Source organism: Gymnodraco acuticeps, unplaced genomic scaffold (genome assembly GCF_902827175.1).
Source record: "Gymnodraco acuticeps unplaced genomic scaffold, fGymAcu1.1, whole genome shotgun sequence".
Classification (NCBI taxonomy): domain Eukaryota; kingdom Metazoa; phylum Chordata; class Actinopteri; order Perciformes; family Bathydraconidae; genus Gymnodraco; species Gymnodraco acuticeps.
Window position 1 is genome coordinate 1,037,174 of NW_022990499.1, and position 11,440 is coordinate 1,048,613.

General features: G+C 48.8%; 1 protein-coding gene across 1 annotated transcript; it reads left to right on the forward strand.

Moving 5' to 3' along the window:
* The first annotated feature begins 2,022 nt into the window (after positions 1-2,022).
* Positions 2,023-2,526, forward strand: LOC117552860 (octapeptide-repeat protein T2-like). The gene has a single exon (XM_034226537.1). The coding sequence runs from the start codon at positions 2,023-2,025 to the stop codon at positions 2,524-2,526; it is 504 nt and encodes a 167-aa protein (XP_034082428.1).
* The last annotated feature ends 8,914 nt before the right edge of the window (positions 2,527-11,440 follow it).

Genomic DNA, 11,440 nt, shown 5'->3' on the forward strand with positions numbered 1-11,440 from the left:
AGAACCGGCCCCAGCAGCCATGGTTCCGGCTTCAGTGCCGGCCCCAGTAGCCATGGTCCCGACACCAGTTTCGGCTCCAGTACTGGCTCTCCGGCCGACGCCAGCTCCCCGTGTCCTGTCGGTGTACCGGCGGATTCCAGCCCCTTGTCTCCTGTTGGCTCTCCGGCCGACGCCAGCTCCCAGTGTCCTGTCGGCGTACCGGCCGACGCCAGCTCCCCGTGTCCTGTTGGCGTACCGGCCGACTCCAGCTCCCCGTCTCCGGTTGGCTCTCTGTCCGACGCCAACCCCCTGTGTTCTGTCGGCATACCGACCATCTTAAGTTCCTTCTCAAGTCCCCTCTCGAGTCCCTTCTCGAGTCCTCTCTCAAGTCCCTTCTCGAGTCCCTTCTCAAGTCCCCTCTCGAGTCCCCTCTCGAGTCTCTTCTCGAGTCCCCTCTCGAGACTCTTCTTGAGGTCCCCTCTCAAGTCCCCTCTCATGTCACCTCTCGAGTTCCCTCTCAAGTCTTCTCTCGAGTCTCTTCCCGAGTCTCCTCTCAAGTTCCTTCTCAGGTCCCCTCTCGAGTCTCTTCTCAAGTCCCCTCAAGTCACCTCTCGAAGTCCCCTTCAAGTCATCTCTCGAGTCACCTCTCAAGTCTCCTCTCGAGTCTCCTCTCAAGTTCCTTCTCGAGTCTCTTCTCGAGTCCCCTCTCGAACCTTCCTAGTCAAAGTACAGTGTGTAGATGTAGTGTTGTGCTGTGTTTGTTTGTTCCTCGTGGGCGAGGAACTTTGTAGTGGGGGGGGTAGTGTAGCGACCCTGCATAGGATGTCCAGGGTGTCACTCAGGCATCCCCCGTCTCTGCAATCATAGAGCTGCACAGTGATGCTGGTTGAGGTGCGGGCCTGTGGTTGGGGGAGCGGACGGGGGAGGGCGGGGAGTTGTGACGTAGACACTGCTATAAATATATGTGTAGGGGTAGGAGTTAGGTTAGTGTGAGGTTGAACCCACAAGTGTACATGTACCTGTGATCATCTGTTGTCAAACAAGAGTTATTAAAGCCTAATAACGAGAAGCCTGTTTCCGACTCACCTTGTGAATGTTACATTGGTGTCAGAAGTGACTTTTCGAACGGAGGACGTCTATCCTGACGGGAGTTCGTAACAGCGTCATGGAGCTAGCCGGTAAGCTAGCGGAGATGGAACAGTTCAGCAAGATGGGAGTGAAGCAGGAAAGTAGTGATGGAGAGGAAGATGGAGTATGTGGGTGGTCGAAGGACATGAGTGGGGAGTTCAGGAGTGCACGGGAGGCGAGAGAGCGCCTGAGAGAGTCGGCGGTGAAGATGGCTAGAGACGCGGGAATGTGGCGGTCTTCAGCGGCATTTCGCGCCATTTCCAAGCTGGATGTAAACAACAATGGCGGCGCCCATCAACCAGTAGCAGCCGCCGCGTCCATGAAAACACCCAAATACGGCAGACTGGGAGGCTTTCCATGCCCAATTTGAACTACTTGCACATGCCGGGGGGTGGTCAATAGAGACTAAAGCACTACAGCTAGCTTTGTGCCTCACAGACGAGGCTCTTTCATGTCTGCTACTACTTAGCTTTGAGGACCAACACAGCTATGAAGCGTTAGCGGGGGCTTTGAAGAGGCGGTTTGGACAGTGTTTCCCGCCAGAGCTGCTCCGGAACGAATTGAGTTACCGCTGTAGGAAGTCTGGAGAGACGCTGCGTGCGTTAGCTAACGACGTGGAGAGCCTGACGCGGCGGGCAAATGCACACATGCCACCCGGAGTGCAGAGTGAGCTGGCACGTGATCAATTCATCAGGGCTCTCCTCCCTGCGGACTTGAGGGTTGGGGTATAGCTTCAGCATCCACAGTCCCTGCAGGCGGCCTTGGAGATGGCTGTGGAGAGAGAGATTGTGTGGAGTGTAGCGGCGAGGAGCAACGGAGGGCCGGTACCACCGGCTGTGAGGAGCTGCAGAGAGGAGGAGAAGCCTGTATGGGTTACCGAAATGACTGAAAGTGTTCAAGTTTTATTAGGAGAAAATGAGGGAGATGGAAGCAGCTGTCAAGGCAGAGAGGGAACTGCGGCAGCAACAGGAGGCTAGACTCAAAGCGGAGCTGGCCTCTCTTGAGCGAGATCTCCAGGAGAGTAAAGAGAAGGAGAAACTTGTGGCCTCTCTGGAGAAGTGCCTCCAAGAGGGCAAAGAGAGAGAAAGGAGCCTGGTGGAGGAGGGTGCCAAGAGGGAGGCACAGTTCAAAGAGCTGCTCAGGAGCCTGGAAGCCGAGAAGGACAACCTGGAGGAGCGTCTGACGAACCAGCTGTCCCAGCTCAACGGCAGCATCGCAGACTACCAGCAGGAGGCGGCGGACAACCGGAAGCACTTGGCCGAGCTGCAGCGGGAGGTGGAGCGGTTGGCGAGGGAGCGGGCCGAGTTGGAGGCTGAGGCACAGAGCGAGAGCAACCGAGAACGCCAGGCTGGAAGAGGACATGAGGCAAACACAGAGAGAGAGCAGAAGCAGAGTCTGGTAAGCAGGAGGAGCTGCTGAGAGAGAAGCAGCTGGAGGTCCGGCAGCTGCAGAGGGACTGCATCAAGTACCAGGAGAGGATCAGCGAGATGGGTAGAGACGCTAAGGCGCTGCAGCAAGGTTACAACGAGCTCCAGAATAAGCTAGAACAATCCCAACTGGAGATTTTGAAAACTCTAGAAGACCTGAAAAGGACAGAAACAGAGTTGGATACCTGTAAATCTCAGCTGGATGAGTCCCAGAAGCAGGCAAGCGTAGCTATAGCGGAGAGGAGTACCATGGAGCAGAACGCCCAACACAGAGAGGCCTCGATGAAGGCAGAGGCGGAGCAGACCCTGGACTCTGTGAGGTTCAGACTCGGAGGCGAACTGAAGGAGATGGAGCTGAGACTGGACGAGGTGGACAGAAGCGGAACTATGACACCAGGACCAGAGGGCAGCATTTCCGGGCCGGGGAGCTGGTTTGGGTCTACAGCCCACAACGAAAGAAAGGCCGGTGCCCAAAACTGGACAGTCAGTGGGTTGGTCCCTGCAGAGTACTGGAGAGGGTGGGGGAAGTGGTCTACAGGGTGCAGCTGCCACCAAAGGGGAGAAAAGTGGTGCTCCACAGAGACAGGTTGGCTCCATACAGAGGAGTCGCTTCCCCACAGACCCAAGGAACATCGGGGCCCACAGCCGTCCCCTCGACATCCCCACTCAGGCCCCCGGCGAACAGAGCAGCAGTCCCCCATCAGGGACTGAGAGTCCCCCCATTTTTTCGCCGCCTGGGCCAGATCCGGCAACCCCCGGTCCTCCTGACCCCAGTCCCCCCTGCAGAGAAGGCAGACACGACCCCCGGGTCGCTTCAGAGACTTTGTGTGGTAGTAAAGTTATAGTGAGACCCCTCAGTTCCTGTAGAGGGCAAGAATGCGCCCTGGTCTCACTGGAAGGGATGGTAGTCCACCCAGACCTTCCTAGTCAAAGTACAGTGTGTAGATGTAGTGTTGTGCTGTGTTTGTTTGTTCCTCGTGGGCGAGGAACTTTGTAGTGGGGGGGTAGTGTAGCGACCCTGCATAGGATGTCCAGGGTGTCACTCAGGCATCCCCCGTCTCTGCAATCATAGAGCTGCACAGTGATGCTGGTTGAGGTGCGGGCCTGTGGTTGGGGGAGCGGACGGGGGAGGGCGGGGAGTTGTGACGTAGACACTGCTATAAATATATGTGTAGGGGTAGGAGTTAGGTTAGTGTGAGGTTGAACCCACAAGTGTACATGTACCTGTGATCATCTGTTGTCAAACAAGAGTTATTAAAGCCTAATAACGAGAAGCCTGTTTCCGACTCACCTTGTGAACGTTACAATACTGTAGAATAACTAAATGAATGCCGTAGCTGGCTCACTGTCACGATTCTTATGTTACGTCACGTTTTTAGTTGTGTATGTCTTGGTTTGGGTTTATTTTGCTGTTTGTTTGTCCTCCCTTCACGTCACGTTTCATGTTTTTTATCCGGTCTTCCTCCATGTTTTTCACGGTCAGTTTTTGTGTTATTGTTTTCCTGAGCTACCGTTTTGATTCATGCCATGTTTTGTTATCAGCTTTTAAATAAAGCTCACTTTTTGTTTCTAAACCTTTTTCCGTGTTTGTAGTCTGCATTTGGGTCCTACCTTTTTCCGCGATCTTACAGAGATCCTAACAGAATGAACCGACCAAATATGGACCCAGCTGATTATGATTTTGATTTGCTCTCTCTGGAATACTCCCTTCGATGTCTTCATGTTGAGTGGAGTTTATCCTCGCCTAGAGGCAAAAGAGGCTATCCTTAAAAAGGCACAAATGGAGGTGGCCAACATGCCATGGTTGTGGAGCTCGTTGCCTGAACGGCTCAGAGTTTTCTCACGTAGCCCTGAGTGCCAGTCTCCATTTTCTGACCCTTTTTTGGGATCCCGTCTGGCATTTGGAGGTCCACTGAGCTTCCAAAAGACCTAAAAGAAACGCAAGGTCAGGAAGCCAACTCGTAATCCAGTACCGGCCCACACAGCCATGGATCCATGCTCCAGTACTGGCCCACACAGCCATGCTTCCGTGCTCCATTACCTGGCTCACATAGCCATGGTCCCTGCTCCAGTACCGACCCACACAGCCATGGTTCCGGCTCCAGAACCGGCCCCAGCAGCCATGGTTCCGGCTTCAGTGCCGGCCCCAGTAGCCATGGTCCCGACACCAGTTTCGGCTCCAGTACTGGCTCTCCGGCCGACGCCAGCTCCCCGTGTCCTGTCGGTGTACCGGCCGATTCCAGCCCTTGTCTCCTGTTGGCTCTCCGGCCGACGCCAGCTCCCAGTGTCCTGTCGGCGTACCGGCCGACGCCAGCTCCCCGTGTCCTGTTGGCGTACCGGCCGACTCCAGCTCCCCGTCTCCGGTTGGCTCTCTGTCCGACGCCAACCCCCTGTGTTCTGTCGGCATACCGACCATCTTAAGTTCCTTCTCAAGTCCCCTCTCGAGTCCCTTCTCGAGTCCTCTCTCAAGTCCCTTCTCGAGTCCCTTCTCAAGTCCCCTCTCGAGTCCCCTCTCGAGTCTCTTCTCGAGTCCCCTCTCGAGACTCTTCTTGAGTCCCCTCTCAAGTCCCCTCTCATGTCACCTCTCGAGTTCCCTCTCAAGTCTTCTCTCGAGTCTCTTCCCGAGTCTCCTCTCAAGTTCCTTCTCAGGTCCCCTCTCGAGTCTCTTCTCAAGTCCCCTCTCAAGTCACCTCTCGAGTCCCCTCTCAAGTCACCTCTCGAGTCACCTCTCAAGTCTCCTCTCGAGTCCCCTTTCAAGTCACTTCTCGAGTCTCTTCTCGAGTCCCCTCTCGAGTCTCTTCTCGAGTCCCCTCTCAAGTCACCTCTCAGGTCTCCTCTTGAGTTCCCTCTCAAGTCTCCTCTCGAGTCCTCTCTCAAGTTCCTTCTCAGGTCCCCTCTCGAGTCTCCTCTCGAGTCCCTACCCAATATCCTGGTCCGTTGGAGGTTCCGCTGGGGGTCCTGCCAACTCCATGTCCTGTCCCGTTGGGGGTCCCGCCGACTACTCTTCTGCCGGGGGTCCTGCCAACCCTATGTCCTGTGCCGTTGGAGGTCCTGCCGACTACTGTTCTGCCGGGGGTCCTGCCAACTCCATGTTCTGTGGCGTTGGAGGTTCCGCTGAGGGTCCTGCCAACTCCATGTCCTGTTTTGTTGGGGGTTCCACCGGATTTCCTGCCAACACCTGATCCTGTCCTGTTGGCGGTCCCGCCGACACCTGCTCCGCCGGATTTCCTGCCAACACCAGATCCTGTCCTGTTGGGGGTTCCGCCGACACGTGCTCCGCCGGGTTTCCTGCCAACACCATATCCTGTCCTGTTGGGGGTCCCGCCGACACCTGCTCCGCCGGATTTCCTGCCAACACCAGGTCTTGTCATGTTGGAGGTCCCGTCGACACCAGCTCTCGCTCCGTCCAGGGTCCTACTGACACCAGCCCATGTTCCGTCCAGAGTTCCGTCCAAGCCTGTCCCGCTAGGGGTCCCACCAGCTCCTGCTTTCGATCCCAGTGCTCCGGCGATCCAGCTGACACTGGAGGGGTCCCATTGCGGCGTACGTTGTCCTCCGGAGCTATCCCATCGCCGCCTTCTTGCCCGACCTTGTGCCCGGCCTCCTGAGTTCCCCAGCGGCCTTCGCCCTCGAGACCAGCCTCCTGAGTTCCCCAGCCGTGGTATTCGCCCTCGAGCCCGGCCTCCTGACTTTTCGAACTCTGTCTTGCCCCCGGGCCGTCCGACCGAGAACTCCACCATGAACTCTGCCTTGCCCCCGGGCCATCCGCCCGAGAACTCCACCATGAACTCTGCCTTGCCCCCGGGCCGTCCGCCCGAGAACCCCTCCATGAACTATGCCTTGCCTCTGGGTTGTCGTCCCGGACCCCCTCCACTAGGGCTGCACGGTATTAAAAAAAACTGACATCGCGGTTTTCTCCCCCCCTGCGGTATATATTGCGGTTTTTTTAACCTGTTAAACCCCAAAGTCCCGGCGGGTACTTTACTTTTTTTTTTCACGACAGTGTCTCAGGGGATCGTAATATTTAAGAACCTATTAATGTGTTATACCAGATTAACGGAAATAATCTCAGCTAACTGACGATACAAACATTTTTACCAAAACAAAACACAAGTCTCATAAGAAGCATCTAATGACCCCTGAGCGAAAAATGCTAACGCACTTTGGCACAGAACTCAAGATAAAAGTACCCTTATTATTACTTTTCGTAGCTGCACATACAAGATATCCGATTAAAGCTGAGGTTCCACAGATTATTTAGGTATATAGTATCATCACTGAGTGATCTGAACTCGGACAGGGGAAGCAAACACAGACATCACAACACGTACCTTTACGTAGCTTCTAGGGGAGATGTCTCACCGCTGTCAATCTGATCAAAAGACGTGTTCAATGGCATTAAAACGAGAAAGAAAAAAACGCGGCTGAATCGGTTAATCCATAGGTTTTTAACGTCTGTATAAAAAAAAATGATTTAATTTATAATCCATAGTTCCATTTTTATGTAAATATCGCAGAGCAAAAGTTAGCTGCTAATGGTAGCCACCAGAGTGGCTGCTGCTTCCGGTCTTGGCTATGCGGCAGTCCAGCACAGTCTAACACACACACATTACCAAATAAGGAGTGAGTGACGCGTAGCCAAAACCGGAAGCTGCATACACTCTGGTGGCTACCATTAGCAGCTAACTGTTGTGCTCCGATTTTTACATAAAAATGGAATTATGTATTATAAACAATTGCTTCAAAGCCACGGATACATTATCAACCTATGGATCAACCGATTCAGCCGCGTTTTTTCTTTCTCGTTTTAATGCCATTGAACACGTCTTTTGATCAGATTGACAGCTACGGTGAGACGATCTCCCGTAAAAGCTCCGTAAAAGGTACGTGTTGTGATGTCTGTATTTGCTTCCCCTGTTGCGAGATCGGATCGCTTAGATACTATACTTAAATAATCTGTGGAGTCTCAGCTTTAATCGGATATATTGTATGTGCAGTTTCGATAAGTAATAAGGGTATCTTTATTTTGAATTCTGTGCTAAAGTGCGTTAGCATTTTTAAAAAAATGAATAAAACCGCACGTCTCTGCGGTGTGAATACCGCGCATGCGCATACCGCGGTTATCACCATGACACGGTATATCGTTCAGCCCTACCCTCCACCCACCCTTTTGGACATTTTGGATTTTTTTGGACGTCTGATCCGTCCCTTGAGAGGGGGGGTTCTGTCACGATTCTTATGTTATGTCACGTTTTTAGTTGTGTATGTCTTGGTTTGGGTTTATTTTGCTGTTTGTTTGTCCTCCCTTCACGTCACGTTTCATGTTTTTTATCCGGTCTTCCTCCATGTTTTTCACGGTCAGTTTTTGTGTTATTGTTTTCCTGAGCTACCGTTTTGATTCATGCCATGTTTTGTTATCAGCTTTTAAATAAAGCTCGCTTTTTGTTTCTAAACCTTTTTCCGTTTTTGTAGTCTGCATTTGGGTCCTACCTTTTTCCGCGATCTTACATCTTAACACTCACATCCCTTAATGGGAAAATATGTCAGTAAGGCCACATGATTGTATGTGTGTTTGTGTGTGTTAGAGGTGGCGGTCTGGCTTTTCAATCTATCTCTTAAAATATGAATTTGTGCAGTAGAATTAAAATGTTTCATATTTGGAACAGCCCAGATCAAACCCATGAAGACATACAGTATTATGCTTGTTTTTGTTATAGAGGACATGTCTCCATGCTTTAATGTTCAAAAAGCTCTTTATTTTTCTCATACTGCTGCAGCACCACTTCTCACCCTCTGTCTGAAACCAGGGGCCTCATTTATAAACAGTGTGTACGCTCAAAAGATGGCATACGCCAGTTTCCACGCAATGTTTGCGATTTATAAAAAACAAACTTGACGGGAAAATGTGCGGTCCTCCACGCAAACTCTGACCCAGGCATACGCATACAAATGGGAGAGAGGAGAAACTGGGACACCGTTGGCAGAAGGAAGAATGGAGAGAACTATGTGAAAAATAATACCATAAATATCAAGTTACCTCTCATGTATCATATATGAAGAATTAATTCAAAAATTGATTGAAGCCAATCTTAAAATGCCTGTTTGAGACTCCTCAGTGCACACAAAAACATAACTTGGAGAAATAAATATATACGGATATGTTATTTAAAACCTGCTCGAATATGTTGCCTTTATGTTATGTATTCTCATAAATGATGCGGTAAGCAGAAGGACAGAATTACGTCTAAACTGAGGCCATTTTGTATTTCTATAGGTTGTAGATACGAGCATGGTTTTATATACTATCATGTTTAATCATGTTTTATGCCGTTTGCTAAGACTTGATAAGTTGCTCATAAAACACAGGAGGTATGGAAACTAAGAACACCATGTATTTGGTAGATTTGGCAGCTGATATAACACAACACATTAGTTTTATTTCCTTTAACTGGTGGATATAGAGTTGCTGCGGGGGGGTTGAGATGCACAGGCTGCAGTGGAGACTGCGCAAAGCTGATCGACAGCTGATCGACAGCTGGAACACAAACCACCAAATAATTTTTAAAAAACACACACAAACACACTGACACACTGCCTGAGGAAGGCTATGTGTATTTATTTTGTCATTAACCTTTTTCGGGCCATTTATTTATTTATTTTGGTGACGATCCGACCTCCATGCTGCTACTCTGGTTGAAACTGCATCCACCAAACAATGTGATTTGTCTCCACCCTCCCAAAAGAACCAAAATCTGACAAGGTGTGAGATGTATTTTTTAGCTGTTCTGTCGTCATTTCCTGCGATCTTCTTCATAAAGTCAGTCAGAATGAATATTAATACGGGCCGTTTCTTTGACTATTTATAGGCAATATGGGCGTTACGTGAAGCCCGCAAAAGCTGCGCCGCATTTCGAGTTGATTGTGATTTATAAAGGGAAACCGGCGTAGGACGTGCCGCACGCAAGTCCTACGCCGGTACGCAGTGTTTTATGAATCGGAAAATGTCTGTGCGTATTTATTTGCTTTGTCCTATGTAAGCAACCTTCCCACGTGAATCCTAAGCAAGGCTTTATAAATGAGGCCCCAGAGCCCAGTCTGCTCTGATTGGTTAGCTGGCTGGCTCTGTTGTGATTGGTCAACTGCTTAGACATTCCCACCCCTTAGCCCAGGGGTGTCAAACTCAATTTCATCGCAGGCCACATCAGCATTATGGTTGCCCTCAAAGGGCCGGTTGTAACTTTAAGACTATATAAATATACATATAAATATATAAAATAAGGTTTTATATAAAAATGTTGCCTCTAGTGTATTATTGGTTTTGGTATTAACTTCATAAATAACTACGCCTGAAAGCAGAAGTCTAGGGCAAATATTTGCAAGCAAATATTCAACAATTACACCTATTGTACCATTTCTTTAAAAACACATGGTTGTGCATCGATATATTATGCACATAGACGAAAAAATACTCTATGTGGGCTCAGACTAACATTTCTCTGTCTTACTGTTACATAAATCCCATGAATTTAGTAATTAAGTTCATCATATCTCATCAAACAGAGATCAAATGTTTGTGTCATTCATTTTTTGTGAATAATAACGTTTTTTTTTTTAATCGAGCACAATTTAAGTAGGATATATTTTTATTTGAATTCAGCAATAATATTGTAATAGTGTGAAAGCCAAGACTGAGAACCCCCGTCCCAGATCCTGCTGTGTTACTATCACCTGTCATTCACTAGGCTACCTGTATTTCTATTGGTAGTAGCGTTGAGGAGGAACAGATTGAGAGATGACCGGGATCGCGGAAGTTTTCCTCCTTCCTTTACAAACTTTACACGAGTATTTACAAGTATTTATCGTCTGAATATCGCAAAACGACGTTATAATCTGCAAGCCAAGACCTCATATTTTTTAATCGAACAGAAACGGGAAATAACCGTATAGTTTTTCTAAAACATAATAAATCCATGTGTGACTGAGCGAGACGGACTGATTCTTAAAGAGCGGGTCATTCTGTCTGTTGGTTCTGGGACTGGAGTTGATTGTCTCGGTTTCTGAATCAGACTTTGCAACTTCTGTTCCTTCAGCTTTATGTCACTCACCGCTTCACTCAGAGTGAGTAGCATGTTCCTGCAATACCGGAGGCTGCAGTTTCAGGACCGCATTCCTAGGACCCTAGCTACATTGTTCAATTTAAGTGCTATATGAGGTATGAATGATGCCTTCTTTCTTTGAACAATAGTGAATAAAGAAAAGCTTTTCTCCACTTAACAAAAATGGATTTGGATTGGAGTGAATATTTATCTAAGAAAGCTTCTAAAACAGAGTTTATTTTATATACTCACTATGCTGCTTATTAATTCTAATATTCTCATGTCACTCTCATGCGTTCTTCCGATTCACTTTAGTTGAAATGGCTGATATGTTTATGGTAATTAATACAAATATAATTTTATAGCAAAACGGACTAATAGCAAACAAATGGTTTAGCAAATTTGGCAAATGGATGGTTTAGCCGCAATGCACGCTGGGATTTGGTGTTTATGCGATGTGAAATCCGAAAACATTTTTTAAAAATAATACTTTATTCCGAGTGTGCTTTCTTTTCTCTTTGGAAGTCATCACATAACGGCATTGTAATACACGGTTCGGCTCCATTAAATATTACATATCTGCCGTAGTTCTTTATTTATAGAGCCCTGATGAGAAGACTTCTAGACAAACAGGAGAACTGCCGCCAAAACTGAAAACGTGACGTGGATCATAAATATATCAGCAATTAAACAACATCTTACATTTCTTTTCACACAATACGTCTCCTTGCAGTATCAACACTAATTCGGCTGACTTTTATATTTGATCCAATTGGTAGATAGGCTGTATTTACACCATAACGGTGCACA

Excerpts from the sequence above, each read along its gene's own strand:
- LOC117552860 (XM_034226537.1), top strand. The coding sequence starts at position 2,023 with ATGAGGGAGATGGAAGCAGCTGTCAAGGCAGAGAGGGAACTGCGGCAG.